Genomic DNA, 22,397 nt, shown 5'->3' on the forward strand with positions numbered 1-22,397 from the left:
ACCAAATTTGGGCATATTTGTGGATGATGAAGTTTAATACAAGTAAATATAAGGTATTGCAATTTAAGAAGTAGAAATACTAGATTTCAACACACAATTGGAGGTCTGAAAGGACCCCTTACAAGAAGGATTCAAGAGTGGTACTGGACTCGTCACTATCAACTTCCAAACTGTTCAGAAGCCATTAAGAAGGCATGTAGTACAATGTGTAAAATAAGTTAAAGAAGGTTATGCTTAAGCTTTTTAAGTCACTGGCAAGGCCACACCTTGAGAACTGTGTTCAGTTTTGGCATCCAACCTACAAACAAAGAATAAAAGCGTTAGAAAAAGTCAAGAGAAGAGCAATTAGGTAGATTATAAAACTGCAGGGTATGAGGAAAGATTAAAGGAGCTGAAACTTTTAATTTTCAGTTACCAGAGATTAAGAGGTGACAAGATTAAAGTGTTTAAAATTTTGAACAGTGGATCCATACTGTTACTATAAAATGAGTTAAACATGAACCTGGGGACACAATTGGAAACTTCTTAAGGGTAAATTTCACAGAAATGTTACAAAGTTACAAAGAGAACCACAGACACATGGAATAAATTACCAAGTAGTGTGGTAGGGAGTAGGACTTTAGGGACCTTCTAATCTTGAGTTAATGTTATTTTGAGGAATGAGGTAGATAGAATTGATGAGCTTTGTTAGGCTGAATTGCCTGTTTTCGTCAAACATTTTGTAATGTTGTAATGTACAGTAAGATACTGTACATCCATCCATCCATTTTCCATCCATCCATCCATCCATTTGCCAACCCGCTGAATCCGAACACAGGGTCACGGGGGTCTGCTGGAGCCAATCCCAGCCAACACAGGGCACAAGGCAGGAACCAATCCTGAGCAGGGTGCCAACCCACCGCAGGATACTGTACATATCTATGGAATTTTTTGGGACTGCCACAAAATTTCAAAGTTATATTTTCAGTGGATTTAGATATTATAGTCATCCTTGAATATGACTTGACCACTTTTGGAATAACATCTGTGTGTGTGTCAGGATATGAGTCTGTGGGCACCATATGTTTTTATTGAATAAAATTGTTACAGCTGATGTTGCATCTACGCAAATAACTACATGTAGTGCAGTTTGTCTTTGAGTTTTCAATGGATGTGCACATTGTAAATATCCTTGAACATAATGTAACCAGCTTTTACTGTAAGTGATGTCTGTGTTAGTCTGTGTGATGATAAGTCAAAAGCTAACTACTCTGTCCGCATGAAACTTGGCACGGTTATTTGCACTGTGCAGTTCTAACACTGTAAGATGTTAGAATGCTTTTAATATACAGGAAAAATTTTCAAAAGAAATTTTGCTTTACAGAGATAATTATTTTGCATTTTTGCAAAATTGCACATTTATTCTTCAACTGTAGTAGAATTGGAGAAGGAGGATGGATGTACATTTCTTTCAACAAACCTGATACTGGGGCAGCACAGTGGAACAATAGTTAGTACTGCTGTCACCGGGGACAAATGTACTTAAAGTGGGACAAGTGGATTCAAATCCCATACCTGGTCATTGACCATGTTGCTTGCATCTGCATACTTGCGTACTCTGTTTTTTCTGCCACATCCCCAAAAACATGGAGATTTAAGTTAATTCGTGACTCAAAATTGTTTCCATATGAACAGAAATGTGGGTGTGTGCACAACTGGTTCTTATGATAAATTTGTCCAGAAGTGGCTCCTGCCATGTTCCTGATGCTACAAGGATAGGGTCTGAGCTGCAGTGAACCTGAATTAGATGAAATGAGACAGAGAATATTAAGCTTAGATATGATTCAGAGTAGAGTCGCTGCTCCTCCACATTGAGAGGAGTCAGATGAGGTGGCTCGGGCATCTGATCAGGATGCCTCCTGGACGCCTCCCTGGTGAGGTGTTCTGGGCACGTCTAACCGGGAGGAGGCCCCAGGGAAGACCCAGGACACGCTTGAGGGACTATGTCTCCTGGCTGCCCTGGGAACGCCTTGGGATTCTCCCGGAAGAGCTAGAAGAAGTGGCCGGGGAGAGGGAAGTCTGGGCATCTCTGCTCAAGCTGCTGCCCCCACGATCCGATCTCGGATAAGCGGAAGAGGATGGATGGATGGATGGATGGATGGATGGATGGATGGATGGATGGATGGATGGATGGATGGCTGGATGGAGATATGATTTTCCATTTAATTACACATAATAAAATAATGACCCACAATATTTTACTGCAAAACTCCAGCTTTTTGTAGAAAAAGTAATATGAAGTACACATCAGATTTTTTTATGTGCTAGCATAGCAGTATGAAGTATGCAGCTTTTACGAATTGGAGGAGAAGACACTCTTATTCTACTTACAAGCAAGAAGAAGAGCAGTAACTGTGTTCAAGGGGTTTTGTGTTGGAAATGGTAGACAGAAAAATTCTGTCATTATTGAGTAAAACTGTAATCATACCAACTTTGTGAATTCAATTACATATCAAAGGTCGTGTCGCTTAAATACTTTGAAACAGCATATTGTGAGCAAGAATGACACTTGGAATGTTCAGGGTAGTGGGAAAAAGGAAAGGACAAACTTGCAGACAATATTTTCTGATGCATTTCAGCAATGCATGGAAAATAACATTGAACCTTTTTAAGAAAATGCAAAACAATCCACTACTGCATGAATTTACTTAGCTGTATTCTTTAAAATTGTTTAGTGCCACTTCATCAAAGCTTACAGACCAGGGCCAAGTAAGGGTGCTGAGTTTGCACCTTCCTAAAACTTCCATGTGGATTTTTCTGTCACATTCAAAAGACTCTCTAGGTTTGTGAATGATGAAGTGTGTGTCTGTGTGAGTGTGTAAATATAGCACAGAGGAGAACTGAAAGAAGGTTGTTGTCACAAGTAGGAGAAAAAAGTCTTGTTTAGTGGAAAGGTTGGGTTAGAAGTGGGTAAAAACAATTGACTCAAGGAAAGACTAGTTCAGCTTCAGCTATTGTCTCTTCTGATGATTTTTTCTGCTGTTTTTGACATTGCTATCGTGGGCTGCATCAGGAGTGGGCAGGAGGAGGAGTACAGGAACCTAATCAAGGACTTTGTTAAATGGTGCGACTACAACTGAACACCAGCAAAACCAAGGAGCTGGTGGTAGATTTTAGGAGACCCAGGCCCCTCCTGGACCCTGTGATCATCAGAGGTGACTGTGTGCAGAGGGTGCAGACCTATAAATACCTGGGAGTGCAGCTGGATGATAAATTGGACTGCCAATACTGATGCTCTGTGCAAGAAAGGACAGAGCTGACTATACTTCCTTAGAAGGCTGGCATCCTTCAACATCTGCAATAAGATGCTACAGATGTTCTATCAGACAGTTGTGGCGAGTGCCCTCTTCTACACGGTGGTGTGCTGGGGAGGCAGCATAAAGAAGAGGGACGCCTCACACCTGGACAAACTGGTGAGGAAGGCAGGCTCTATTGTAGGCACGGAGCTGGACAGTTTAACATCTGTGGCAGAGCAACGGGCACTGAGCAGGCTCCTGTCAATAATGGAGAATCCACTGCATCCACTGAACAGTATCATCTCCAGACAGAGGAGCACCTTCAGCGACAGACTGCTGTCACTGTCCTGCTCCACTGACAGACTGAGGAGATCGTTCCTCCCCCAAACTATGCAACTCTTCAGTTCCACTCGGTGGGGGTAAACGTTAACATTATACAAAGTTATTGACTGTTATACCTGCCTCGCATTCTCCACCTTGCATTTTTTAACTTGCACTGCATTTTTATCACTCTTTAATTAATATTTTTTTATCAGTATGCTGCTGCTGGAGTATGTGAATTTCCCCTTGGTGATTAATAAAGTATCTATCTATCTATCTATCTATCTATCTATCTATCTATCTATCTATCTATCTATCTATCTATCTATCTATCTATCTATCTATCTATCTTCTTTTCAGTGAAGAAAGTCTATGATCTTTTTGGATGGTTATATCCTCTTTTGGAGGAGGAGGTACAGTTGGTGGGCAGATTTAAGCATAACACTTCATGGTTGGATGATTCTAGACTGTTGAGAAAAGAGACAGGCACGTGACTCGCTGGACACCCAAAGCACTGTCCAAAAGCAATATTTATTTATATAGCACATTTTCAAATAAACAATATAGCTCAAAGTCCTTTTCAAAATGCCAAATAGAAAGTTATAAGAAAAGAAAAATTAAAGAATAAGTAACAAAAAACCCAAATGAATCAAAACAAACATTAAAACAGAATAAAATATCAAGTAGAAGAGTAGTATCTTTATATGCAGTGTCATGATGTAAGTCTCTAAGGATTAGTCCATGAAAAGATCAGATGGCACAGAGGACAGAAAAAATAAAAACAAACTCCAGTTGAGCTGGAGAAAAAAACAAAATCTGCAGGAGATCCAAGGCCAAAAGACTACCCATCACCCACTGGGCACTGTCCACCCAGTGCTTCCTTTAATTCTATTCTTGATAAACTGGGAGAAGATTATAAGAGGGACGTTCAAAAAGTTTCCACACTTTTGTTTTACTCAATTTATTATGAATTTCAAAAACAAATGACATCACTTTTCTACAAAGTCACCTTCCTTTGCGATGCAATTTTCCCAGCGTCGTACCAACTTTTTAATGCCCAATTACTACTCCTCCCATCTTCACCGTTTCCAACGAAAATATAAAAGTGCGGAAATTTTTGAACATCCCTCGTATGTTGGACACTTGAGATGGTATGTTGTCTCCTTTATGCTCCTCATACTGCTTTTTAGACCCCCACTTCCTGTGATTCTGTAAAGAACAGAACCAATGCCATTGGGATTTTTGTAGTTTTGCTCTGCATTTTTAAATTTCCAATTTCCTATTTTTTATAATCTTCTGAGTTTCTCACTGAAATTGTTACTTTGTGTCTTAAAACCTCACTCTTTATTTATTGTATACCACTACTAAACTTGCACAGGCTGATATCGGTTGTGTGTGTTAAAATAAGAATAATGACAGGGCCAGCACTACATTTATATATTTGAAAACTGTGGATTTTGCAGTCTGCTTTTCTGTTTGCAGTGGGTTTCCCCCAAGGATTTACTTTACTCCTACTTTTCACAAAGTTTTGCTCTTGGGTTGATCGCTGATGCCAAGTTACGCAGTCTGAGTTTATTTGTGTGGGTGGTTTGTACGTATCAAGAAATGAACTTGGACTTCAGCGTCATATTTGGTACACTTGCTGCTGCAAACAGAATTGAACATTGTTTGAAAAATGTATAGAAAATGATTATTAATACACATTTCAACACTAAATGTATGTGTCTGCAACTCTGTGTACAGTACTTCATTCATACATACCGTATACATATATTCATAAAATCTCAAACCCACTTACAGTAATCCAATTTAGAGTCGTGGGTGGCTGTAGAATATCCCAGCAGCTTCAAGTTCAAGGAAGAAATGAAAGCTGGATGGGGTGGCAGTCCATCACAGATAGCATAACATGATGTATGGAAATTGTATTCTGTTCTTGGAACTTTTTTTTTTTTTTGATTGCTTTTATTGCTTTACTTGTGATTCTGCCTTGACACAGCATACTGTAACATAAGCTAACATTTATTTGGTGTGGCACTGTAGTCATCTAAAAACAGCCGATGTACTCATTTAAGGCACAGGCTTTAATCTCACAATTAAGTCTCACTAGTTTGTCTCAGATCCAGACCTGGAAGCATACAGTAACTAGCGATCTGCCACAATGGACAGCCTGTTCAGAATTAACTTTTTCTTTGGACTACATAATAAAATCTTCCACAACAGGTAACTGACAAAATAAAGCAAAGTACAAATTATTATTAGAGTTTAAATAAGTATGCTTTTTATGATAAATAAAAAAATTTACTCATTATATTGATTCTATAGTTCAAAGAATAGAGCTTGTTGACATTGAGAGGGGACTGATTGTAGAGCAATGTTTGGTAGGAACTTCCTTTAATAAACACCTCACATTTTCTTGCTCCTCTTGCAGAGTTATTTAGTGTCTGCATCAAATTTCCTTCAATATGCAGAAGATATGAATGTTAGTTCAAGGTATAGCTCCATATTATCCCAGTTTGAGTGAATTTGTGTCTCTGTGTGTGCATGAGTCTGGCCTGTGTTGGACTGCATCTCCACTTTAGGTTTGTTCCTCTTTGTGGTCATTGTTGCCGGAGTATGAATTGACATTTTGTGGCCCTCAATTTGATATTTTGCTTAGAAAATGAAGCAGGTTCATATGTAAATGAAATAATATTTATTAGAATACTTGGTTTTTGTCTGTAATTTATTTATAGATGTTTCTAATTGCTATAGTATTTCAGATTTGTATTGGATGCATTTAGTGAAGTGGAATTATATTCTGGAATAAATCTAGATGGAAGTATAAATGTAATTCTTCCTGATGTCTCTGATACTACATGTATAAAAATATTAGACATATATAAATGAAAGACCTGTGTGTGCATGTACCTCACTTCTCACTGCAAAAGACCTGTGTGCAGCAAACACCGCCATGTAACCACATCGTCGTGCTAATGACACAGACGAAGAGACACAACGTCAAAACGAATCAATTGCTATAAGTGAAACACCTCAGCAACGGAGGTCAAGGCTTGAAATTTTCACTAAAAACGTTATCTATCTGGAAATATTTTCTCAAGACAAAGATTAATAGGACTCATATGCCAATGATACGGCTAAGATATGATATCACCAGTGTCTTCTTATGAAGCCCAGTAGGGCAGCAAGCACAGGTGGGTCCATGTCCTCTGTACAGGGTAATTCTTAAGAATTAGCTGACACCTCTCCAAGTTCAAAAATATAGTAAAACTGCTAGGTTGTCTTCGGGTTGTTTTTTGTCCAGAAGATCACACATAGCTAGTATATATCTAGAGGAGGAATTCAGTAATAATTAATATGGTGACACATAAAGATTCCATTAGATCATGCATATTCTTCGTCATTTGCAACAGCCTGTTTAATGCTTATAGTCTAGAAATACAGGACACTGAACTATTAACAAATACACGAAGTGGTAAATGTATTCATCTAAATCAACTTTAATTTACAGTTTTGTGAAGTCATTTCAATGTGTGTGTCAAGTCCTTTCATTCAGCTGTTTGTTGTGTATCCCTTCTCCTACCTCCTACACTGCTGTGTTGAGGTTATAGTAGGAATTGCCGCACTCACAGCTTAAAGTGGGGGTGTTGTAGTGTGGCCGGAGCAGTTCTTGGACTCAATGTGGTCCGTATCCGTAATTGATGCTGGGACCTGCTAATCGCCACACCTCTGCCACTTCCCCATTATAAATAGAAGAAGCGCGAGTGCAAAAAGGGAAAGAAAAAAGATCGAAGGAACGGAGGTTAGAGGAGGAAGAAAGAGAAAGCTGGAAGCTGAAAGCTGGTGCATAAGCGAGTGACTGAGAGCAGGCTCGCTGTAAGTAGGACAGGCAGCTGGGAGAAGTGAGCCCTAGCGGGGTGTTTGGCCAGCACCCAGGGGCAGATTGATTGAGTCGCTCCTGCTGAGTGCTTGTGAGGAGCAGGAGTGACCGGACGTTGGTTGGCTTACTGTGGAAGGCAGCGGGAGTCAGAGGCTTGGGAGGTGGATGACCCAGTGTGAGTGCTCTGTCTCGGTCTGGTGGAAACCTACAGAGCTAAGGACCAAAAGGCTTCCAGACCAATGGGAGATGTCAGCTGCAGGTAGGGCGACTCCACTGGTGCATGGCCCAGATGGGAGAAGCAGGGGAGCTGCCAGCTAAAGAAGGCACCAGGTTTTGTTTTGTTAAAGGACTGCTTCCAGCCATTGTTTTAACTTTGTTTTTTTTAAAGTATTTATTTATTGGATTTTAACCTCCACATTTCACTTGTTTTTAATGGATTATTTATTTATAGACATTTTTATTTGCCTTGCACTATTTATTTGGATACTGTTTTGATTTTGTTTTGTCCATTTTTGTAATAAAAGCACTTCTGCAATTTTCCCCTTGGTTCATTGGTGTCCTCATTGTCCAGCTCATCCGGTTACATTACCGATGGTGTCAGGTTCAAGAGGCTCCCTAAAGGGACGTGGGAGCCATGGAGTAGATCTGCATTGTCGCAGACACACAATGGACCCTTTGGAAGTAGTAGCAAAGGAGAGAATGAAGACAAAACTGAGTGCTATTATGAACAATGCTGAACATCCCCTCTCTGACACAGCAACACTGAGGATTTTCAGTCAACGAATCATTCAGCAGAAGTGTGTCAAGAAACACAACTGGGGCTCCTTTATACCAACAGCAATAGAGATAGAATGTCTGCATAATTTCACATTGTGACTGTGATAGATAGATAGATAGATAGATAGATAGATAGATAGATAGATAGATAGATAGATAGATAGATAGATAGATAGATAGATAGATAGATAGATAGATAGATAGATCTATCTATCTAAAAATAATACATAGCAGTCTCCTTCTTAATTACCAGTTACGCATTAACTCAGAGGGACTAACTATATTCTTTAATTTTGTAACCTGTGTTGTCCAATTGTCCATAATAAATGAAGAAAGCTTTTCTTGTTTATCACTTATTGAAGCTATATTTTTTTAATATTTCAAAGTTTTGGAAGGATCATAAAAGCATTCATCATATTTCTTCTTAAACAAGGACAAATGATTTTTCAGTGTGATTTAAGACAAAGCATGATGTTTTGATGTATTTCAGTGAATGACTTTATGCGTTTCACATTTTTATAATTTTCTTGCAAGTTACAACATACATACTAAGCATCCATCTCTTATAGGGTGCTATGGTCATATCAAACTAGCAGATAGATAGATAGAGAGATAGATAGATAGAGACTTTATTTATAACATTATGATTTGTAATGCTGTGCGTCTAGGCCTCCTGGCATTACCACAGCCCACTTACATTTACAATAGAGTCTGTGATTTACTGTATATTTCACACTTTTTCAGCTCTGACAGGCAGTACAGGATGACAGAATGGCATATTTCTAAGCAATATATTTACATTTTAAATGAACCTTATCAGCAAAAAAAATGACTTAATTGCTTATCTTTTCTATGTGCTTCTGAGTGAGATTATGCTAGTTTGAAAATAGAATGATGGATGCTTATCTTCTTATATGTATGGATGGGATGCCTACAATGCTGCATACTTTTATAAAGTTGTTAAATTGTATTAACTCAAATCAGTTAAATATATTTTTTATAAAGCATACATCCGCTTAAAACCTCTGTTTGCAATACAATAATAATAAACATAATATAAAAGCTGAAAAATATACACAGTGTAAAAATACCAATAAATGCTCATACACTGCTGTGAAGAAGTCTGAAGTCCCCTAGATTTTAATATAAATATTGTCCTATATGAATGGCCAGCTCTATCATCAAGGTGATTTGGATTCATACCTTGTGGCCCCACTTGTAAGCTCTCACAGATGTAAAATAAACAGATGAACAGATGAAGTCCAAGTTTTCACGAACAGTACAAGCACTTACAGCAGTCCACTAATCAAGGCATGCAGCTACCCCACTTTGATCCTCACAATTATAAACCTGTCTAATTAGTCCTAAATAAACAGATTTTAAATGGAAAATATGAGTATTAATTGGTTGATATGCCTGGGATGAGATTGTACATTTGATGTGTTACTGTGCTGCAAAAAAGGAAAAGCTCACATGGTTGGTAGTTTAAAATAAGAACCTAATCTTCTTCTTCTTTCAGCTGCTACCATTAGGTGTTCCCACAGCAGATCATCTTCTTCCATACCTTTCTGTCCTCTGCATAAAATAAGAGCCTAATGATGCAGTGAAAAGAAAAATGTAAAAAGTAATAGAAGCAAAGGATGCTGATGCTATTTTGGTGAAAACTATACCTGACATTCCATCCATCCATCCATTTTCCAACCCGCTGAATCCGAACACAGGGTCACGGGGTTCTGCTGGAGCCAATCCCAGCCAACACAGGGCACAAGGCAGGAACCAATCCCGGGCAGGGTGCCAACCCACCGCAGATACCTGACATTAAAAAATGATAATTAAATAAAGAAATGATTTTAACAAGTATTTTGAACAAGCCATAAATGCTGCAGTGGAGACTAATGAGAAAGACCTTACAGATAGTCAAGAGAGGGCTGGTATCACCACTGCAGGCAGCTTTTAGCAGCAATGTGCAATCCAGTTCTTGACATGAACAACAATGTGCCTTTCTCTGGCCTTGCTTAAATACTTATTTTTTATGCATTAGTGTGTAAGTAGAACAGAATAAGTTTCAGATTTCCAAACATTCACTTTTTTACTAAATGTCAAAGATAAAGTTTCCCAGTTTCATTAAAGAAATAACATACAGAGTGACGCAGGGAAACAGGAAATTTTCGTTTGACATTCAATGCATGAACAAACACATTGCAAAATACATTTAGTGGTGAAAAATGTTTAGTACAGGATATGCAATTAATGATGGTAATCAATGTTCATTCAGTATTCATTTTATGTTTTGAAGAAAACATCATGAAGGTGTTGTCCATTTCTCCGTACACATTCTTACAGCCTGTTGCAGAAATTCTTCATTGCTCAACATAACATGTCAAGAGGAATGCCACCAATTTCCTCTTTAATATTCCTTTTTAGTTCAGCAATGCTTGCAGGACATGAGTGGTACACTGGGGATCTCGGAGGCCATGGAATGTCATAGTTGCGTGAAATGACGCGCCTTCCAAACAATCATTGAATAGCTGCCATCGATTGTTGGGCAGTATGCGAAGTTGCTCTGCCTGGGGACTTCTTTTTTAAGGTTGATCCTGTTACTCCAAAATTACGCACCCATGTTGTAAATGCATGAGCAGATGGGACATGATCGTGGCGGCCCAACTGGTAATGACGCCAAAATTCCCTTTGCCCAGCAGTCACACTATCACTATTCCTATAAAAGGCTTTCACAGCGAACTCTCGTTGCGCACCGCTCCACTGCTCCATTATAACTAATGGCAAGGGGTTCCAAACGAGGTCAAATTGGTCCCAAACAACTGTTGACATCCTAGGGTCGCCAACACCTAGTTCCAAAATTTCCTGTTTCCTTGCGCCACCCTATATTAGGCAATAGACCACTTTTCAGCAAAAACATGATTTCTTTGAGGGTATACTGCATGACCTAGTGTGTCATTAAACAAAGATAATAAACAGATTCTAATGGTTAATGATTTCAAGAGCCATAAACCAAATTGATTGCCTGAAACAGAAACAGGTGTGGAAGAAATCAAACTGGGTGAAGGACAACCAAACTAGAAGATGAAGGTGTGGCAGATGTGACAGTTCAACTTTCAAATGATCAATTCCTACACCATGATAAGAGTGAGCATAGCAACAAGACACAAAGTGGCCATCCTATATCAGTAAGGTCCCTCTCAAGATGATATAAGATGTTTTAAGATGTGCTCATCTGAAGAAGAACAAGGAAAATGGCACAATTAAAAACTTGCAATTGAGTGGTTACCTACAAACACTGAGTGCAACAGGCAAGAGATACATCGAACTGATGTTCCCTTGAAATCAGAAGAAGCTCACTAATGTTATCAGCTTTAATTCACAAAAAATATTGGAACCCAAGTGCACCTCACTACTGTCTGGAGAAGTCTTGTCAGTAACTGTCCTCACAGTAGTTTTACCGCCAAAAAACATCACTTTGAAGAGAAAACAGACATAAGAGACTTGCCTATGCAAAACACACAGACTGGGGTGCTGAACAATGGTAGCAAATGCTATCAATTGACAATTCCAAATTTGGCACAAGCTGATGAGCGCTACATGGATGAGCCACCGCAGCCAACAGTGAAGTATGGGAGAGGTTCCCTGGAGGGTTAGGGCTGCATTTCAAACAACAGAGTAATAGGTGATCTGTTCTGAATTAATGGAATCTCTCACTGCTAAGAAGTACTGGTCTCTTCTCATCCATCACGAAATACCATCAGAGAGGTGTCTGATCAGTCCCAATTTCATTCTGCAGCAGGAAAATGTCCCCAAACACAACTGTAAAGTAAAGAAGAGCAATCATCAGCAAAAATGAAAAAACAAGGCATTCTGCAACAGATGGGGTGGCCTCCACAGATCCCTGATCTCAATATCATCGAATCTGTCTGGGATTACTTGGAGAGTTCAAATCTGCAGAAAAACTGGGCCAAGCCGTCCAAGATGCTTGCAACAAAGTGCCAGCTGTTTTTCTCAAAAAAACTGCACAACATGGACCTAAGGGAATTTATCCAGTTTTAGAAGCAAAAGATATTCACACTAAATATTGATCTGATATACCTAGTTTTTATTGTTTACTGTCCTCTATAATAAACGTTTGGGTATTTAGAAACTTTTCTTTTTACTACTTTAAAACCATTTTCACCTGACATCATTTCTTATCGGTGTGTAAGGCTTTGGCATGGTACTTTATATAACTTATTGTTCCAAATTAATGAATGTTTTTTTAAGTGACAAAGATTTTACAGTCTCAATTTTAATTTCTTATATTACCCACATGCTAAAATGTATCATGATGTAGGCTCATTATGACAATTAAAGCACAACACCATGTTGATATGACGATACACTCATCATTGACAGCAACACATCTACTCCAAAGTAGACCAAGTGCCACCACAACAGGCATAAAAGAGAAAGAACTACAGAAAGACTGCAATCTAAATTATTACTACAATTATATAAAATTACAATGTCTTTCTTTCACAAGACCTTATGATTTATTTTTTCTCTGCTTTTTTCAAGAATCTTCATTATGTTTGTCTTGTTACAGGCTTCAGGCCTATTGGTTTTGGTCCAGTTTGGTCGAGTACTTATCTTCATGTCTATCAAAAATTGTTTGACCTCTGTCCAATGACAACCACCGTAGAACTTGTTTAATTTACCTGGGATTTTTACAGTCTGCTCCATTTTGTTATAAGACCAGCCATACTGATTTGCAAAATTATTAGTTTTTGAGATACGCAATTTATTTAAACATACATGTACACACACGCGCGCACGCATGCATGTGCACACACTCAAAGGAATTTATACATGAAGATAACTGACAACTTGTTTGCACTACTAGAGCACATGCAAGATGACGAAGAGACAAGTGAACACACACAAACATAAATACATACACACCAGTAGATATGTAAAGGATGACATACACAGAGATATCAAGACACCTCTGTACCTAATCTGTCTATCTATACAGCTTGTTTAATTCATTTGACCCAATTTGTTTACTTTCAGTTCAATTGTTAAAGGCATTCAATTTTTTGATCATTTTACGCTATATACGTGTACACAATAAATATAAGTTAATTAACTTGAATGTATATTATTGTACATTACAATCGATTGTATTATTTTGTAAAATTTTCCATTGAATGATTTCCTGCAGCATCACGAATATGAAATTTACATGAAACTACTGTAGGATTATTCAAAACTGATTTTTTTATTTAACCATGTTGAATTTATGCAGTATATTGGGTTTCTGCAGTGAACAATACTCTAATGCATTTTACAAACACTATGGAATTCAATAACCTCTCTATTTCTATAAATGAAGGCTTGTGGCACAGTGGTTACCACTGCTGCTTTACAGTCCAATAGTTCTGGGATTAAATCCTAGGCAATGCCTTTTTGGCTTTTGCCCTTTCTTATTATGTTTGAGTAGAAATTACTCCTGTTTTATTTCCACATGTGTTCATATCTGGTTTACTGGTGACTCTAAAATGTTCCTATAAAAGTGAATGTTGATGTGTGCATGACTGTACCCATATGGATTTGCATTCTGTCCATGGCTGATTCTTGTTGACAATATTATAAATAGAAAATAATATCAAGTCGAGTTTTGAAAGTCCATAAAGTCATACTTTCTACCACACTACTTGGTAGTTTATTCCAAGTGTCTGTGGTTCCCTGTGTAAAGAAAAACTTCCTAATGTTGGTGCAAAATTTACCCTTAACAAGTGTCCAACTGTGTTCCCATGTTCTTGATGAACTAATTTTAAAATAGCAGTCTCGATCCTCTGTACTAATTCCCTTCATAATTTTAAACACTTCAATCATTTCAGCTCTTAATCTTCTTTTGCTTAAACTGTATAGGCTCAGCTCTTTAAATCTTTCTTCATAATTCATCCCCTGTAGCCCTGGAATCAGCCTAGTCGCTCTTCTCTGGACCTTTTCTAGTGCTGCTATGTCCTTTTTGTAGCCTGGAGACCAAAACTGCACACAGTACTCAAGATGAAGCCTCACCAAAACACACTTCACAAATCTGATTTTATAATGAATAGATGGAAACAAATTAAAGGTGCACTGAAGGGTAAGTAATTTGCTTAATATCATCGGAGGGATAAAGTAAAAGATGATCTGAAGGAAAAGGATCTGACTGGCAAGGAGGTGCAGGACTGAGCTGTTAGGAAAAGGTTGATCAAGCATATCGACCCCACATAGAAGAGAACGAAGTAAAGCTGTTTCATTGTTATGAACAACTGGTTTGGAAATTTAAATGATCATTTTCTGACCAGTACTTTGGGGCAGCATGGTTGCTAAATGACTGGCAATGCTGCCGTCAGCCCTGGCAGACTAGACTCATATCTGAAGCTGTTCTTTCCTACTGTATTCTGTATTTTCCCCCTAGGTCTCTTTATGTCTGTTTCTCTTCAGTTACTCCAGCTTTTCCTGTTAAATCCCCAAAATATATGCTTTAGGTTAATCAGTGACTGAAAAAAAAATAATTATAAAAATGATTTTCATTTGTACAGTGTGATTATCTGAATGTCATTTTCTCAACGTAATGGAGAAGTGGAGCATTTTGGTCTTTATTTGATTGTTAGAATTTTTTGTTTTTCCATTTTTCATCAAGAACAAACATTGCAAAACAGATATTTTCTGCAAATATTTATCAAAACACAAGCTCTTCTATTAATTATTTATTTTTCTAAACAGAAAATTCAATTCACTCATCCATGTATTTGTTTACTGAGGCCAGTCAATGTGATTTTAACACCACAGGGAGTGGGTGACTATCCTGGCAAGATAGATAGTCAAGAATGAGCCTGGACAGACACAGTCATGCACTCCTACACTTACCTAAAGCAGGTCAATTTAGGCAAGAATTCCAGGAGAAAATCCTGTGGAAACAAAGTAAGATACGGTATAATACAATTACAAATAAACTGTGCTTTGATTACTGGAGATATGCCCCTAGTTTTAAAGCTAATGTGCTGAACTGTCTTCTTGAATGCATGCTGCGATGCTGTTTATTCATAATGCCTATCATTTTTTTCATTACCACAGTACATTTACATAAGGTCACCAGAAAGTACAATCAATTCACAATGACTTAAAGTGATTGGTAATGAGCACATTGTAGCAAAAATCTGACTTGGTGAGCTGAACAGGTAATAAAAATAATTTTACTTTCAAAACAGCTCTGTGATCCATCTCTGCTTACTGCACTGAGTCAGCACAACTACTGACATCTTATTGCATAGTCTTCATCTTGCTGTTTTTCTCCTGTTGAAACTGTCTTCATTTTTTTAAAAAACATAAAAAGGAAGGGTACCCAAATGGGAGAACACTAAGCATAAAAGTAGACAGAAGTAAAACAAAGTCTATTGGCCTTCCTGGGCCTGCTAAATTCCTGTTTACCTGGTTGTTATGAATGTCTCTCTTTTAAAGTTTTATTCTAGCTTTTAAGTGCTGAACTATTCATTTTTTGTAATCTATTTTTTTGGTATGAAGAATTCAGTTTCATCATTGGTTTGGTGTTGTTTTAACAATGTTCATTATATTTTTATTTACATGACACCATTCCAATTCTATTCCAAGTCCTGGAGACCTCGACTAATTATCCACCCACTCCCTCCTAGGTATTCTATAGTGGAGTCTGTGCTGGACCATCTAATACGATGACAGAATCATTCCATGCAATGATTCCAATACTCCCAGTATCTCAGATGACTTTTCCATGGGCAGCTTGGCAGTACAGCAGTGGCACCAAATGCCACATTAAGACACTGAGAAGGGAAAATGACTAAAGGAGGATTAGTAACAGTTTGTAAATAATATGATACTTATATTTTTGTACAGATGTCTAACAAACAAAGATGCAGCATGCAACAGTAATCAGCAGCTCTAGTCAGGGTATCCTAGACTAAAGAAGTGAGTCTTCATCCTGGATTTAAAAGCTGAGACTGAAGGGGCCAATCTTAAATAAGGCAGTGTGGTGTAGTTATTGAGGCTTTGGACTTCTAACCCTTAGATTGTGTATTCAAATCCTTCTACTGTCACTGTGTGACCATGAGCAAGTCACTTGACCTGTCTGTGCTCCAATTAGAAAACCAAAGGAAATGTAACCAATAGTATCATAAATGTGTGAGTTACCTTGGATAAAGGCATCTGCCAAATAAGTAAACGTACATAAACATTGAGATTACATTTTTAGGGACTTGTAATTACAAGCTTGGCCTCCCACTGTTATTTCAATCTTAAATAGGCTATCTATATCTTGAGATCCTAATGCATGCTCTGGTTTGTAAGTCTTGATAAGTTCAGGTATATAAATGGAGCTGTGGCCATTTAAGGCTTTATATGTTAAAAGGAAAGATTTAAAATCAGCCCTAAGCTTAACTTTCTGGCAGTGTAAGCACTTGAGAACCAGAGTTATGTGTTCATGCCTACTGGTTCTTGTAGCAGTATTTTGAATTACCTGAAAGCTGCATAAGGAAAGGTCTGAACTGCCTGTAAAGGGCATAATACATGTCCAAGGTGATGTGTAATTCTGAAAGACTGTGATTTAATGTAGTTGGAAATGGGATGGTATTTGCCACGACTGTGCTTAAATATGAGTTTTACGGTGAGACAGCTGATAATAAAGGATGCATGTAATCATGGAAAACTGCATTTAAATGCATACTGTACATATAGCATGTGCCTGTAATCACTCTTGGAGGTACAGTATGTATGGAATAACTTCATGGCTGTAGAGACAAACTAGCTTATGTTGTAGGTAGGGAGTAGGGGGTGATGGGTGGAATTAAAAAGGAGGATCTTATAGAACCAGAGAGATAAAAATGGCAAGAATCAGGAGTAAACTGATAAAAATATGCATTTTGCAGTTTAACCAAGTTTTTAAACACTTTTTTATTACTTTACAGCTTTTTACACATCTGTAGAGTTACTACTTTTATTACAGTACAACTCACTAACTTGCATTACTGATATTTGCTTTTATTCTCGTTAACCTGCCACCACTTTCGTTAAAATGAAAATTTGATCAGTCAAGACTAATGAAGAAAATATATAGTGGTACAGTGGTTGGATCAGAAGACAAGGATAACTGTTTTCACAATAATTTTATGAGCGTATCTTTCTTTTCCACAGAGAAAACTCTTCGCCTACAGGGAGAAAAAAAGTGTCAAGGTTCTCACAAATGCAATCTTCTTTTGGCACAGTTACAGAAACAAACAGTATGTAATGGTAACCCTTGAGCAACAATTAACTAGGGAAAAATTCAATTTAAAGTCTTGTTCAAGGTATGACAAACAAAGAAGCAAATTGTTAAGCTGAACCTTTGCTAATGTCCCTGCTTTACACCTCTTTTATGTCAGTTAACATTATGTGGTAATAATTTGGTTGTATTTCCAAAACCAAGACAATCACAAAATTATTGGGAGTAAGCAGAAATATAATAGGCAAAATGAAATTTTCAGTTTGAACATCAACCCTAAGTGTTCAGATCTAATGCTGTCTAATCCTATTTAATGTTTGCACTGACATTATCTTTGTGCAAGAGTCAAAATCCACTTAAATATAACCAGAAAACTACCCAATTGAACAAGAAAAAAACTTTCCCTGTGCACCTAATAAATGATAGATAGATAGATAGATAGATAGATAGATAGATAGATAGATAGATAGATAGATAGATAGATAGATAGATAGATAGATAGATAGAACATTATTGGTCTTTGAGGGCAAATACTTGGACAAAAATGAATCGGTGGAGGGGGCTTTCACCATTCCTATCTTCTCATCTCTAATATAAATCCCAGTTCATTTTGTTAGATCTGTACAGCTGTCTTTACCAGTGACCATGTTCTCAAATTTGATTTTTTTTACATTACAAACATTATCATTTAGGCAGATTTTAAAAACCAAAACTACAGTTAAATGTTAATGAACTAAGTTGGAATTTGATACCTTCCTGTTTAATTATTTTAAATAATAAAATGAAAGCAGAAAATGGTAACAATGATATAAGATTGGATTTGTCATAAGATAAAATCATTTTGTGTATGGAATGTTTTACAGTACAGTCCCTGGTTTAAACCTTTTTTTCCCCAGTCATTCGGTTATAATCTCATGGCAGCTTCAAACTACCACTGGCTCCTATCCTTCTCAAGAGCAGAACAAGTCTTGATGAGTAGCATTGATGATGATGGAGGATGCAGAAGAAAGTGCTACAGGATCACCAGACAGTTAAAAGAGAACGTGTGGTGCCCTGGAAGCAAACCTGTAATAAATGCTTATCATCTTCAGGTAAGAAAGTATTCAAACTTTATAGTTTTAAATTAAATTTTGTTGCAAAGTAGAACATGTGTAGAGAGAAAGGCTATAATGTGTTATTACTATAGTATTACTTGACGGATCCAGTCTTACTGTACATAATAATAAAAAAATAATTGCTTGTTTCTGTGGTGTGAACTATGGAGTTGAGGGAACAAAGAAGGCTCATTTCATTGAATCAGGCAAGAAATTCACTGAAAGGGTCACTTTTGAAAGCTTGGAAATGGCTGGGGCCTATTTAACAATTTAAATGATACATTTTCAATGTTTTCATTATTATAAACTTAAATCTAGAAAGGAAATTGTAATGCAAACTGCTTTGCCATAAGTTTTTGTTGTCAGCAACATTTGCATTACGGTTATGATGTGTTTTGTCAAGAAAAACTACCAAAACAGTTTCTAAATGAGAAGTCATTTTTTTCTGATGAACCATTTACTGCTCAAGCAACATTTTAATTCATTTTAGTTGTCTCACTTGTTAACATTTCCCACCCTTAATTGCTTCTTTTAGTCTTTAAAAAAACTACATTCACTGTTTTTAATAGCAATAAGATACAAAGGACAAAGAAAGATGCTGTTTTCCATCTAACTTGTCCCAGTTTACACCTGTGTGTATTCATCTGGTTTATTAAAATATTTGGAAGGGAAATAAAGAGAAAAAAAGTGAAGGGCTGAGAATTACAAAATGAATTAATCATGTGGATGATATCCCTGGAAAGGAAATAAATCTGCAATATAAGAATGGCCTTACATGGTAGAATTAAAACAGTAACAAGCCATGAAATTCAGTAAGATCTGTTATTTTGTAAGGACTATTTTTTTTTTATCTTTTATTGAATTTACTAAAAACATATAACATTTCATACAATCAAGTCAAAACCTAACCTAACCTAACTGGGGCAGAGTGGTGGCTCTGAGGCTAAGGATCTGCGCTTGTATCCAAAAGGTTGCCGGTTCGAATCCCCATCACTGCCAAAAGAGATCCTACTCTGCTGGGCCCTTGAGCAAGACCCTTAACCTGTAATTGCTCCAGGGGCGCTGTACAATGGCTGACCTGCACACTCTGACCCCAAGGGGTATGCAAAAATGAACAAATTCCGAATACAAGAAATTGTATAAGGCGAAATAAATCTATCTATCTACCTAAATTCAAATCAACCCCCACCCATGAGAAACAGAGGAAGGCCAACAGCCAGGGTAAAACTATTGAGAGTAGTAAAGAGAGAAAGGAGTCTTTTTCCCCAATATAAATGTTTATTCTAAAATATTATTGATTAGGCCCTACCAGGTTTTAAAAAAGTTTTGAACAGATCCTCTAAGTGAGAATTTGATTTTTTCCAATTTCAAATAGTATATAACATCAGACTTGAAAGAGGTGGGCTAGGATTCTTCCAGTTGAGCAAGATATGTCTACGTGCTAATAGTGAAGTAAAGCCAATTACATTTTGTTTGTCCTTCTCCTGTAAGGACTGGTGTTTAATTAAGCAACTGGGTTGGAACAAAATCCCACAGCCACGGCGGCCCCCACAGGAGTGATGTTACTCACCACTGCTCTACATATATCATATAGTGATATTTTAATGGTACATATTACATTTAAACTATTTTATTTTAAATGTTTATACAGCAGGTAGTTGGCTAGGTTGCTTTAAACAGGTCTTCACAGCAGAAGATTTACTTCACCCCACTTTGATAGTCAAGACTTTAATATAAGGGGAAGCTACGAGAACACACTTCATTGAGTTTTGAATCCTTTATTAGATAATAAGAGCTGATCAGTTTGTCTCTCCCTCAAGACTTTTTATGATTTTGATTACTTGCCCTGAACCTCAAATCTATTTTTTGCGCATGGATACATTTTCAGATGAGGTAGAGGTGGACTCTTGTCTCAGATCATATTTATGGTCCCATGAGTTATTTGTTTGCTGTCCTTGAACCACAGTTGATTCTTTATATCTGCCATGTCTAGCTGAAGTCCTCCTGGTCACCCACTACTCAAATCTTGGTGCTGTAAGCTGAAGAGAACATGTTTAGAGTTGTGCCTGTTTGCTGGTCTTTGCAGCCTTAAATTCTCAAATAGCTGACCTCCACAAATGATCTGACTTGCTTTTGTTCCCAAATTAGGGTGGCCAAAAACTCTAGAAAAGTATATACTTTAAGTGTGACTTTTAACTTTGATTCTAGCTGTCAGATTACGTTAACTGATTTGTTTAATCAAAGCTGTGTTTACATATTAATACGTAGTGCATACAAATCACAAAAAATAAACCCTTGGGCAAGCGTGATGTGCAGCTTGAATCAATATTTTTATTATTAACTCCAAAATTAAAGTTAGATCTATTACTCCACAAATAAAGTGATCAAAGGGCACACATTTTTATTCAGCACTTCCCTCAAGGTGGTCAGAGTTCTTTGATAGATGAAGAGATACAGTATAAGAAAAATGTGCAGATCTTCCACAATCCCTAATTTATACATAAAAACTATAGGGTTTTTTAATCATTTCACAATCACAGATACAATATTGTCCTCATTGCTCCTTCTGAATGCAGGGATTTACCAAAGTGCTTTTCATAGTACCCTGGTTTTGATTTTGCGTGGAGCCTACAATGTACATTTCCTCAGAAAACACTGCACAGCTTGTGTCTTTGTTGGGATTGTTTTATTGTGAGGAGACATTCGAGTAAGTATTCTAATGTACTGTATACACTATGAACTATGTATACATGACAATGAACTGAAAACGCTCTAGTAACCCATTGTGAAAATAATGAAAGTCATTTGTATCTACCCCACACATGACTGTAGCTCAGTTGGCTTTGTACCCACCCATGTTGTGCCAGGTTATTTCTTTAGGCTCAGACTTATCTTTGTTAGACTTGGAGTAATTTTGTGTGCTCCTAATTTTCTAAGACAAGGTTTCAAGTTGTAACTAGCACTGGGAGAATGTCCATACTGAGGACCTAAAGTTTACATCATTAATGTGAGCAGCTGCTGTTATCCTCTTGTCTCCATCAGGCTATGATCACTGGTATGCACTGGTGCAGTCAGCAAATATCCACGAATAGCCATCACAGAGACCCCTTTCTTGGTATTCATCTCTTTCAAGGCCTCAACCACCATGTCAATTGTGGAAGGGTGGCCACTGGATGGAGGTTTGCTAGCCTTAATGGTAGCTTAAAAAAAAAAAAAAACACGACAAGTTTACATCACTTACACACCAACCCACTTTCCACATGCTCTTTAAAGCATTCCACTACATTAAATTAAAATTTACAGTAAGGCAACTGTGGTTTCCAGAATTACCATAAAACAAGGCAACAGTATGTTTAGGTCTACAGTATAACATTATAGTAATTAACTGTTTTCACTTTACACCACATTACAATAGAAGTGAACGCTGAACCCTAACCATGGGTTATTTATTACAGTGCAATCAAACCATTAAATAATTGTCAGGATCAAAAATACTTGTACAATCTGCATCAGTAAACTAACCAACAGCAAACGTGTTGTATCATTTAATTATATACATTGAAAAGAATTCAGTTAAGGAAGTTAAGTCTGGTGAAGTAAACTTTTTGTGGTGTAAGGTGTCCTCCAGGTGTGCCAGCTTATCAAATACAACCCACCATAAATCAGCTTCCAGAACCCCAAAAAACCTTCAACACACTGGGAAAAAGAAGTCTAACTTCACGCCCCAAAAAGACAGAGATCGAGCTCAAGTAAGAATAAGCACCTCAGGTCTGAACCAATGATCT

The 22,397-nt window shown here is 37.4% G+C and overlaps 1 protein-coding gene across 1 annotated transcript in view; it reads left to right on the forward strand.

Moving 5' to 3' along the window:
- mab21l3 (mab-21-like 3) overlaps positions 1-22,397 on the forward strand; it is a 97,169-nt gene that overhangs the window by 72,771 nt on the left and 2,001 nt on the right. The window contains exon 6 of the mRNA XM_051926286.1: positions 18,415-18,609. Coding sequence (XP_051782246.1) covers positions 18,415-18,609 — 195 coding nt within the window. The remainder of the gene's footprint in view (positions 1-18,414; positions 18,610-22,397) is intronic.

The sequence above is a fragment of the Erpetoichthys calabaricus genome, chromosome 4 (assembly GCF_900747795.2).
Source record: "Erpetoichthys calabaricus chromosome 4, fErpCal1.3, whole genome shotgun sequence".
Classification (NCBI taxonomy): domain Eukaryota; kingdom Metazoa; phylum Chordata; class Cladistia; order Polypteriformes; family Polypteridae; genus Erpetoichthys; species Erpetoichthys calabaricus.